We start from the raw sequence: 12144 nt of genomic DNA on the forward strand, positions 1-12144 counted from the left end.
GAAGGACCTGTTCCTGTGCTGTACTTCTCTTTGTTCTTTGTTTGATAACGCCCCTATGAAGTGCTTTGGGATATTTTCCTGCATTAACAATGTTATATCAATGCAAGTTCTTGTTGAAGAACATTAACCCATTTTTCAGATGAAGACAGACGGCAATGATATTTCCTTTATTTTACTTCAGATTTCTGGAATCTACAGTATTACTTTTTATGTTCTGAGCTTGTGTTACCAGCAGATATAACAGGCGTATTGCCACAGAAAATAAATAGCTTTTGGTGAAGAGAAGAGAGGAAAACAAGCCATTAGGTTTTTTCAGATCTGCAGTTTTTGACCTACCATTATTTCCAACTTTTGAAAAAAGAAAAAAACCTCCGAACTGAACACTATGTTGACTGCATAGTCCTAAACCCAAGCTTATCAGGGTAATAAGTTTAACTTGGAATATTTTCATAATTACATCAAACTTACCAGCATAGATCAGGCTTCAAATCCTAGAAAACCACGTTTGAATAGATATATAAATAGTCATTTGGCAAGACAAAATTTCTGTATTGCTGAAAAAATAGATTTTGTTGAAATATTGTTTTTTCCCCCGACATTGGTATTCGTGTGATTATCCTGATGAGTGCAAGACAAAAAGCTTCGACAAATTGTTTATTTTCAGCAAAATAATTAAAAATGTACAGTAACGTTTGGCAGACTTATGCAAATTCCTGCCTCACACTTGAGTATCAGAGCCATAATATGAGCGAACTTGCCTTCACCCACAGTACCCGTAATGGGGTTGTGCTTTCAGCTGTCCAGCTTCCACACTCCGACATCCCCTTCCTGCCTCTGCAGCTCCCTCTTTGCCTTTAACCCCTGCCTTAAAACCCACATCTTTGACCAAGCTTTAAGTCACCTCTCCTATCACCTCATCCTTCAGTGCCCATTTTTCTCTCAGTACATTAAAAAAAAATTTTAATCAACTCGGGGACATTCCCCCTAACCTTTTTGGACAATTTATCATGGCCAATCCACCTAACCTGCACATCTTTGGACTGTAGGAGGAAAGCGGAGCACCCGGAGGAAACCCACGCAGACACTAGGAGAATGTACAAATTCCACAGTCACCTAAGGTCAGAATCATACCTGGTTCCCTCTACTGTGAGGCAGCAGTGCTAACCACTACGCCACCATGCTGTCCCAACTTGTCAACTGGCCTGGTTGAGATCAGCTGACAGAGCATAGCCCATAATTGAATAAAAACAGCATGTGGGAATTACACAGCATGTCTGGCAGCAGCTGTGGCGGGAGAAATGAATTTAAGTTACAAGTCTGTGACATTTCATCAGAATTGAACCCAAGAAAAATGTTGAACTTCTAGTGAACCATAGAATAACCATTTGTGATGCAGGTTCTAAACTATACCAATATTCATGTTGTATCGAAATGTATTTGAATGGCTTGATGTATTTGCTGAGGAAAGTAATTTGTGTTTATATTTTCTTTCCTCCCAAAGGGACACTTAAGTGAAGGTTATGGGAAGTTGAGCTGTATCTACCTCAAACTGTTAATAACAAAGATGGAATTCCACAGTAAAGTAAGTAACCTCTCTGCCTTTATTTCTTTACTTTTGTTAAGGTCCTTTCCATGTATTGTTTTCGACAGAGGTAAAATTGAAGGATCAATCGCCTCGAGTAATATTCCCAGAGTCCTCTTATCGTATGATCACTCTTGTCTAGACGATCCTTTATTATGTCGTCATTAATTAATCAAGTTTCATTGCACATTACCAGGCCTAATATAGCCTTCGTTGTCACTTACAGAAGGTAATGAACGTTCTAAGAAACTATCCTGAAATCTAAAGTGAATTGGCAAATATTTGGCAGATGGAGTATAATGTCGGGTAAATGTGAGGTGGTTCACTTTGATAGGAAGATTAAGAAGCAGAGTATTATTTATATGGAGGGAAACTGCAGAATGCTGTGGTGCAGAACGATCTGGGTGTCCTGCGTGAATCACAAACGTGCAAGTATTGCAAGTAAGTAGGAGGTCAAATGGAGTATTGGTCCGTTGCAAGGGGAATTCCTCAGTGTGTCTTTCGTCTTTCGAATTCTCTCTCATAAGAGAGCAGTGGAGGCTGGGTCATTGAATGCATTAAAAGTTGTGTTACGACTCCTCTGGGCTAGTGTGCAGTCCATTCCAGCCCCACTTGACTCTGAGTCGCAACCCAATTGAAATTAATAAATAATTCTGAGAAAAAAAAGACCCAATGTCTTTGGCCCTTAGCTATGCAATAACTGCAATCACCAAGTTTGTAAATTTAGACACAATTAAATGTATAAATAACAATAGCTATAATTAAATATGCAGCAAATACAACAGTTAACTATTATCCAATTCCGAACACCCCCCCCCCCTCCCCCTCCCCACTTAAACTCATCCCATCCCTTTTTTTGACACACACACACACACACACAAGACAGACAGACACAAAGGGGAGAAGAGGGGGGGGGGTAAAATAATAAGTAAAAGGGATAATAATCTTTATTAGTGTCACAAATAGGCTTACTTCAACACTGCACTGAAGTTACTGTGAAAATCCCCTAGTTGCCAGATTCCAGCGCCTGTTCGGGTACACTGAGGGAGAATTCAGAATGTCCAATTAACCGAACAAGCACGCCTTTCAGGACTTATGGGAGGATACCGGAGAACCTGGAGAAAACCCATGCAGACACTGGGAGAACGTGAAGACTTTGCACTGACAGTGACCCAAGCCGGGAATCGAACCCGGTTCCTTGCGCTGTGAGGCAACAGTGCTAACTACTGTGCTACCGAGATAAAAGTCTTTGTTTCATATCATGGCTTTGTTTCATATGGTTTTCTTGTAGCACATCTTCCTTCAATCTAAGCTTTCAGTTCGAGATTTTCACTGTAGATTCATGCAGATTCTGTGTAAACTACAGTTTTTCTGGAGAAAACACGAGGTGGAGAGAGAGCAGTTTCTTTCCTCTGAGCGTCCAGGACTCCAACTGTCCTTCCCCTGGCTCTCTGAAAATGATCCCACTCAGGCAGGACCCAGTCACCGTTACCAGACCGAATACGGCTTTTGGCCAATTCATTGGCCACCAGCCAACGAATCGGTCCGAGTCCCAACCATCTCTTGGGTGCTGAAAAATCTGAGTTCTGCTGTCCAAAACTAAGTGTTCTCTTTTGTAACCTTTGACCTCCTCACTTCCCCTGCTCTACTTAAAGCTATATATGTCCATCAAACATCCATAGATCAAAATGATAACAGCAAAAATAAAGGGGAAAAAAGTGAATCAAAGATAGGGACTTACAGTTGAATTGGACAGATCTTTGATTTACAAAGGAATCCAAGGCTATTGGGGAGGTAGATAGGAAAGTGGAGTTAAAGCCCTATAGCGGACTGCCAAGTGTGTGAGAGGGTGAAATGAAGCTATTCATTATTTGGCACGGTTGTGATTGACAGTGGTGAAGTTGCTGTGTGTGGCATTTGAAGATGCATTCATTGGACTTTGACTACTTGTGTGAGGTAATTGAACTTCTTTTGGATCCCCAGGTCCTCCGGCTGGATTTCTGGCTTAGTTTGCCATGGCTGTCTGTATCTTCACAAAATTTTGTCTGGAGGCTCTCCTGGCCCCCTGTGGATCGATGACATGGCTCCGTCCGTGCAGCTTCAATAAATTTTGGAATTTTTTCTCTTCCCCCATGTTATGCCATTCTTGTGTCTGCCTCATGGATATTACTTTTCGAACAATTTTCAGCACCTGTACCAGCTAAATTGCACCTCCTCTTTCAGAACTACTGGCTGGCCATAAGTGGTGCTTAAACTTGGCCAGTTGGAACTTGCGGATGCCTGGCAAGATTTTGCACCCCTGCTCAGCAAGCAGCCACTCAACAGTGCACGACTTGTATGCTATTAGCATTTGAATTATCAGGCAGTATGTAGATGTTTGCATCAAGAACAATAGGCATGGATTAATTACGCATTGCAGTCTCAGTGCCTGTTATTTGGGGGGGATAGGTAATCAAATTTCATGGCCCAAAGTATTTTATTGTAACTGTTTTCCTTTCCTCCCCCTTGGAGTGGTTGACTGCTGTGGTATGGTTCCAGGGGCATTGGGAAGCCTATGGGACCACCTCCAAATGATCATTCTACGTATGTGAGGTTGTATTGTGTTGGGGTAAGGAGAAACCGCAGGTACGCCTAATCCTGTCCTCGCTTACCAAAAGCAGGGACCAGCGGGGAGGACTAGCCAGCAATTGGGAAAGGGAATCCCAGTGACTTCAAGGCTAGTTTTGGTGCCCTCAATTCCTGCCTTGGCTGAGATCATCTGACTTGTAGCAAATGGAGGATTAAGCGTCTGACATCATGGCTGCATGGCATGGCACAACTGGGTGCATTTATCCACTTGCTCACCAAGGCTGCAAGTGCAAGTCAGAGGTCACAACTGATTCAAGTCACATTGTTGAAATGATCAGTGTCCAGCATTAATGACCTGTTTCTGAAACTGTTGCTGCCATGCCCTACCCTGTATCATGCGAAGAGCAATTTGACTGAAGGTGATATTCGGGCACACTAAAACAAAGGATTTCTATAAAGAGGAAAAAACTGAAAATTCTATTTGATACTTTGAAGAGTTTCGTATTTATTGAAGCATCTGTGCTGGGAGTGAAATGCTTTTACACCTGCAATCCACATAAATATTAAAGTGTTAACCTTTTGAAATTGGAGATTTAAATTGCACACCCAAGCACATGATTAGGTAAAAGATGCTTATCTAGGGAATTCTTGTTACAGTGCCCACATTCTTAATCTGGGAAATATTGTTGAATTTACCATATGTCTGGGATTAATTTTTAAAAATAAATTTAGAGTACCCAATTATTTTTTCCCAGTTAAGGGGCAATTTAGCGTGGCCAATTCACCTACCCCGCACATCTTTGGGTTGTGGGGGCGACACCCACGCAAACACTGGGAGAATGTGCAAACTCCACACGGACAGTGACCTGGGGCCAGGATCGAACCTGGGACCTTGGTGCCGTGAGGCAGCAGTGCTAACCACTGTGCCACCGTGGTGCCCATGTCTTGGATTAATATATGAGAGAACAACAGTGATGGAGTCAAGTGAGTATTGAGAGAGGGATCTAGGGCGAGACATTAGCAATACTAATTTGCTAATTGTGCTACCAGGCCACTTCTCATTCAAAACTTTTTTACTTTTCAAAAATTCAGGCCTGGATTCCATTTCAAAATATGGAGTCGTCTTTAAGAGAACTCTGATACTCGTCTTTAGTAAGGGTGAGACATTGGTTTGCAGGCCTGTCACTGCTTCCCTGCGTGCATCAGAATCCACGCTATCCTGACATCTTTTCCCCTGGCCTGGCTGCAGGCCACTTGTGCCCAACACCACTTATTGATCCCAACTTAGTACAACTCTGTAAAGCACATGCGTACACCAGTATTTGGGCAGGTGGTTGAGTGTCAGTCTCAGGGCCTCTTCTTAATGCTGTGCTGGTTGCTCTTTTTTCACCCCCTGGGGCTGCTGCGCCTGAGCAGATGGCAGTTTTGCTATATGCAAGCAAGAAACTTCTGAAAGTTGGGGTAAGAGAGGGTGATTAGGTGATTACCATGCCAGATAGCAGGATGAACATGTCCTGAGTTGCGAACGGGCAAAACACAGAAACATGGCACCATTCTAGATGTTCTCAGTGAGGCCAGATACTGTGGGCTGTGCAGCCAGCATTATGATGCTAAGAGCCATCGCCTCCATAGAACTCAGCAAATACAGGCACCTTTGCTCTGGGTCTCCTCTACTCTGTTCTATTGTATGGCACCTTTTTAACAAATTCATTTACGGGATGCGGGCGGGGTGGTTAGACCAGCATTTATTGCCCATCCCTAGTTTCCCTTCAAAGATTGTGGTGAGTTGCTTTCTTGAACCGCTGCAGCCCTTCAGGTGTAGGTACACCCACTGTGCTGTTAGGGAGGGAGTTCCAGGATTTTGTCCCAGCCACAGCAAAATAACGGCGATATATTTCCAGGTCAGGGTGGTGAGTGACTTGGAGGGGGACCTTCAGGTGATGGGGTTCCCAAGTATCTGCTGCTCTTGTCCTTCTAGATGGTAGTGGTCGTGGGTTTGGAAGGTGCTGTCTCAGAAACCTTGGTGAGCTACTGCAGTACACCTTGTAAATGGTACATAAGGCTGCCACTGTTCATCTTTGTCCTGCCAGATGGGGAACAGGATGTTAGTGATTGCATAGTACTGTGTTTGATTAATGTGCCTACCATAGATGAATAGCTGGGGGCATGTGGAAGCAACCACAGGTGGGTATGATGCTGGTAGTTTTGGCAGATGTGTGAGGTTGTGTGTCTGTTGGGTATGATTCCTTTTTAAAAATAAATTTGAGTACCCAATTCATTTTTTCCAATTAAGGGGTGATTTAGCGTGGCCAATCCACCTAACCTGCACATCTTTGGGTTGTGGGGGCGACACCCACGCAAACGCGGGGATCATGTGCAAACTCCAAACGGAAAGTGACCCAGGCTCGGGGTCGAACCCGGGTCCTTAGTGCCGTGAGGCAGCAGTGCTAACCACTGCACCACTGTGCTGCCCTTGTTCGGTATGATTCCTGAGTGCCCTGGATTGTTGTAGGGGAGTAATGGAGGTGTGGTGCATTAAGCAATGCAAGAGGCTGGTATTCTGTTGAGTGGGAGCTGTCAAAGTGAAGTTGCAATCACTGACACGACTAATTGTATAAGATAATTAGACTTCTTGGGCTGTGCTGCAAGGACCTCTAATCCTGAATCCAGGAGTTGACCTTCTGGGCCACCACCTCTCCCTTTTTCCTGAGAAAGAGCCTGGGAGCCTCCTCCAGAGCCTCCTGGCCCCCTGTGGCGTCTCTCTGCACTGCGAATGCCTCGAGTGCCACATCCATCGCTCCGGTGCCCTCTCTGTGCCTTGATATTCAGTTAGCCATAATTTAAATTTCAGCAATGTTGTTTAGTGCAGCTTCCCTTTTAAAAGGATAACCTGCCTTTAAGGTGAGTTGAATGGCTGCATCTCATGGTTTGCTCACAACATTGCTTGGTGGAGGCTGCAGCCAGTGTCCAGGAGAGGAGCTGAGCGCTACAATCATTTAACGTGAGGTGTGTACGCCAAGTTTGTGTGTTGCCCATCTTGATCTGAACAGACATGGGCAGGTTGTGAGTGACCTCCTGCATTCAAAAACAGGGCTATCCAATTTCTCATTCATTGTCTCAGCAGGATCTCTGGAGACCAAATGAGTCTCCAGCACGAAAAAAATGGAAATCTTTGTCCTTCTCTGAGCAGGACAATTGCTGCTTCTTTCCATATTAAAGTTAGCTTTCCTATTGATTTTGAGTGAGACCTTCACTTATCACCACCTGCTAGGCATTTCACAGAACTCTTTCTGTGAGACGTAAAATCTTTTACTAAATATTTCAGCTTATCTGTGCTGCACCTGCTCAATCAGCCCTGCCGGGCGAGCATCCAAAAACGTTTGGGTTCTTCCTGTTGCTCCCTCTGCGACAAAACATTTTAATTCAGGATTAAACCGGTCGCATCCCAACAAGCACCACAGGTTTTCAGAGTTAGCTGCATGTCGTGCTGAATGCTCTGTTAGGATTGCTAATCCCTAAAATCTATCCCAGTGTTTATCATACGAGGGAACTTGTGTTACTGAATTAGCTAGCGGCAATGTTGCCAAATCAGGTCTTTTAACTTTTTTGCTTTTTTGTTACTGTAATAGTCTGCTTCTCTTCCTGGGCGTTTTCCAAACATTTCTTGGTCTCTTTCTTCATCTGCCAAGTACGATTAAGATCGTCTTGCACCTTTCAATATCAAAACTAGGCAAAGGATGTGGATCATAAAATAATTATTTCACTCAGATTAGAATGCTTTATTTCCAGTCTTTTATTTAAATGTACAGACTTTGATGATGAGAGAACTTGGTGCTGATACTGCACCTCGGGGAGACCCAATATTGTCAGATATTACTTCAAAATGTTATCTTGTATATATTGGGAGTAAGGAGGAAAATATTTTTTTAATGCCTTCCTTTGCCATTTATTTATTATTCTGGCTGTCAGTGATTCAAATTACCAAAAATCCTGTCCTGGCAAGATTTCCCAAATCTTTAAGAAAATCAAGTTTTCATCCCACCCTGTCTTGTTGGATTTGTTCCTACTTTTTGAAAACCTATCTGTACTTGAGATTGCGCAAAAATCAGCCTTTGATTTGCAGTCAGTTTTGTTAACACTACCAAGAAATCAGTTAAAACTCTCAAACTGATTCTACTTACCCTTACAATGGCTAGAAAAAGGACATGTTTATCCTAGATGGTTAATGGATAAATATCAGTCCCAGAAGTACAAGCACACGGTTTCAAACGATATACTGCACAAAAATGGGCCATTCGACCCAATAAGTTTATGACTGGATGGCATGATGGTACAGTGGGTTAGCATTGGTGCCTCACAGCGTCAGGGACCCGGGTTCAATACTTGGGCAACTGTCTGTGTCGAGTTTGCACATCCTCCCCGAGTCTGCGTGGATTTCCTCCAGGTGCTCCGGTTTCCTCCCACAAACCGAAGATGTGCAGATGTGGTTTGGCCATGCTAAATTACCCCTTTGTGTCCAAAAGTTAGGCGGGGTTATGGGGTAGGGCAAGGGAGTGGGCCTGAGTAGGGTGCTCTTTTGGAGGGTCGGTACAGACTTGATGTGTCGATTGGCCTCTTTCTGCACTATAGGAGATCTATGACTGCACTTATGCTCCACTGATTTAAAGTTCACATTTTTGTGTGGGGAAGCCCTTAGTTGGTATGTGGACAGGTTTCCTATCCAGTTGGGGCCATGGAGGTGAATCAACAAAGTGACCCAAGTCATGGCAGTGGCCTCGTCATTTTCCGACAACTACTCTTTATTTGCCAGCTTATTGGACCGAGATCTTCTGGGCATTTTTCTGATGTGGGACCCTTATCACATCGAAATATTCAAGTTAGACCCCAAACACCCCCAGAAACTGGACGAAAAGGGCAAACAACAAAGTACCCAGGCAGGAGCCACCTCGTGTGCGACTGCTCCTTGCATGCCGCCACCGGATGTTGCTCGACCTCGGCCTTGACGGACTCCCACTGTGTACCTGCCTCCCGTCGGCTGTTAATAAACTGCCAGCTTCTGAAATCCATGTGGTCCTTGAAATTTCCAGCTTTCCCCTTCAACAAGCACTTTGGTAGCTGTTTAGCTAGTTCGTTAGGAAGGTGAGCAGGATTCTTATCCTGCACTGGTGGTGGTTGTTGGTGCCAGTATTTTATATGACTGTTCCCAACGTCATGGGGGCCCGATTTAGCCCTTTGTTGCTCAATTGAGACCTCAGTTAGGTCACTCCTCCACCGTTTCTTTGTCAGAGAAAAGAGATCCAGCCTGTTCATTCTTGCTTGATGGGGATATACCTGCAGTTCTGGTATCATCCATGTAAAACATTTTTGCATCATGTCCAGCGACTTTATATATAATATTTAATAATGCGACAACTAACTTCTTGAGGGCGGCACAGTGGTTAGCACTGCTGCCTCACAGTGCCGAGGACCCGGGTTCGATCCCGGGTCACTGTCCGTGTGAAGTTTGCACATTCTCCCTGAGTCTGCACGGGTCTCACCCCCACAACCCAAAAGATATGCAGGGTAGATGGATTGGCCATGCTAAATTGTCCCTTAATCAAAAACAAGAATTGGGTATCCTAAATTTAAAAAAAAAAAAGTTTAGCATAACTTCTCTACTGTTTAATTTTATCCTGAGCGCTTGGTTCGTTCTGATTGGATTTCCCACTGAAAGGAAGTATCTAATTAGTTTTTAAATGGTCATTTGCTGTGTAATCACGAACCAGATCTGGATTGTTTCCCAGCTGACCCATGAAGGAATCACTGAAAGTACTGATTGGTTTCTTCAGATTGTATTGAGCTTTTTTTCCATAATGTGACTTACATTCTGATTGGAAACATGTGAACTGTAACATGTCAGCCATTTCTTCATAGTAATCTGGTTAAAACATAATTTTAAGACTTGTTAATATGAAAACACTTCTTGTACCTCTTGTATCCCAAGACATAAATTGTTTCAGCCCATCATGCCTGACCAATGTCTTTCTCTGTGTGAGCTACCTGTCCTAATTATTCTCTCTGCTCAGTTCCATACAGTTCGATGTTGCCCCTCCTCAAGCAAAAATGTAATTTTCTTTTCAAATAATTTATTTACTCTTGCTTCAGCCGCCATTTGTGGCAGAGAATTTTATTTTCTGAATACCCTCTGTATCGGAATATTTTCTACAGCAGATAAAATAACTGGGCTTTTGTGATTTCTTATCCTAGACAAAATATTGTGAGCCATGAGTGGGTTCAGAGGCAATTAATATATTTTGCAGCAGGACTGTAAGCAAGAGGGATAATTAAAAGAAATTGGGCTTGTCCTCTTTGCGAAAGAGAAGTTGAGATATGCTGAGGTTAAAGCAGGGAATTGACAAAATAGGTCCAGGTATGTTGTTCACTGTGGTGAAGGATTCAAATTCCAGGGAATATTTTAAATTGACTAACATAATTTGTAAGTGAGCTACTTCCAAACAGTGATCTCTGCCAATTTGGAAGACCAGAGCAGACGATGCACAGGAACACCACCTCCTGCAAGTTTTCCTCCAGGTCACACACCATCCTGACTTGGAAATATTGCTGTTCCTGCATCGCCGCGAAGCTAAAAACCTGGAAAGTTCTCCCTCACACTGTGGGTATACCTATACGCCATGGCCTGCAGTGATTCAGGAAGGTGGCTCACCAATCATCTCTTGAGGGGTAATTAGGGATGGGCAAGAAATGCACGGCTTTCCAGAAATGCTCTCAGCCCGTGAACAAGTAAAAATTGCATTATGATAAAGTCCAAATATAGGGCAGGATTCTCCGGCCTTGCTCACCGGGCGATCAGAAATTCCCGGCCCAGGTCAATGGGCTTTTACATCCTGCCTGTGGGGATCTTGCGGTGGGCGCGGCTGAAGAATCCAGCCCATGTGCCTTTACTGTTACTATTGGCAGTGGCTGCAGCAGCTGCCAGATCCACTTCAGTGTCTTTGAACATCGGCTCTGTGGGACATTTATTTACAGCTTTCCTGGGTAGTGTAAGCTGAGCAAGGTTTTGCAGTCAGAAATTTCTGGCTTTTAAATAAAAAGTGCTCCATTGCAAATACTTCACCGAAGCAACAACTCTCGTTTACGAATATTTTATTCTCCCAAACCATCCCTAAGATCATTTCCCGAATCAAGATTTTTTTTCCTGATGGCTTCTTAGTGATTTTGCCTTTATCTTCCCCCATGTAGAATCCCAGATTCTCAGGAAATCTCCAGATGACAGACAGGCAACTGGAGGAGACAGGAGAAAATGATGTAAATAACTTGTAAGTAATGCAATTAAATGTACTTTCAAAAAAAAAGTGCTAATGAAACAGGAAAGAATGGATCATTCTGCCTTCTTTATCCCTTGAGTAATTTGCTGAGAGATGAATTGGGAATCTAGTGCTGTCTCAATAGGTGTTTTCCCTCATGGTGTCGCCTTGGATGTTTTATCATGTTGACAGATGGATTCCTGCAGATTTGGCTGGTTGCACATTTCTAACATTGGGCTCCAGAAGTCCATTTAAGTAAAATTGGATGAACTGGACACTGGACTGAAAGAATCTTAATTATTTCTACTGCAGGGTTACAGAACCTTACTTGATATCTTGGGGTTCGTGTTCTAGGATTCCATCCATTTTTCAGTGAAAACTAAAGACTTGGTGAAGTTATTATGTGACTGTGATTTCCGCGTAATCAGGGCTATTGATAGATCAAGATTCCTTTTAAATTGCACAGAAATCTGAGATGCGCCTGATGTTTTTTGGGATTGCATTCCGTTCATTTTTATTTTCCATTTTAAATGAAAACCAGTGACTTTACTGATAAGTGAATAATCTGCTAAAGTGAATTAAATCTCATGCACAGATTTTTTTCTTATGACGTTTTCTAAAGTAAATTGGTTCAGCAACAATTGATTTATGACTATTTTGCGACCAGCTGAATGCCGCAATAGGTTCCCT

At 43.2% G+C, this 12144-nt stretch overlaps 1 protein-coding gene across 7 annotated transcripts in view; it reads left to right on the plus strand.

The window, feature by feature from the left end:
* hip1 (huntingtin interacting protein 1) overlaps positions 1-12144 on the plus strand; it is a 402236-nt gene that overhangs the window by 216777 nt on the left and 173315 nt on the right. For all 7 annotated transcript variants that reach the window (XM_072469314.1, XM_072469320.1, XM_072469315.1 and 4 more), the window contains 2 exons: positions 1502-1582; positions 11390-11466. In XM_072469314.1, coding sequence (XP_072325415.1) covers positions 1502-1582; positions 11390-11466 — 158 coding nt within the window. The remainder of the gene's footprint in view (positions 1-1501; positions 1583-11389; positions 11467-12144) is intronic.

This window comes from Scyliorhinus torazame, chromosome 12 (assembly GCF_047496885.1).
Source record: "Scyliorhinus torazame isolate Kashiwa2021f chromosome 12, sScyTor2.1, whole genome shotgun sequence".
Lineage (NCBI taxonomy): Eukaryota > Metazoa > Chordata > Chondrichthyes > Carcharhiniformes > Scyliorhinidae > Scyliorhinus > Scyliorhinus torazame.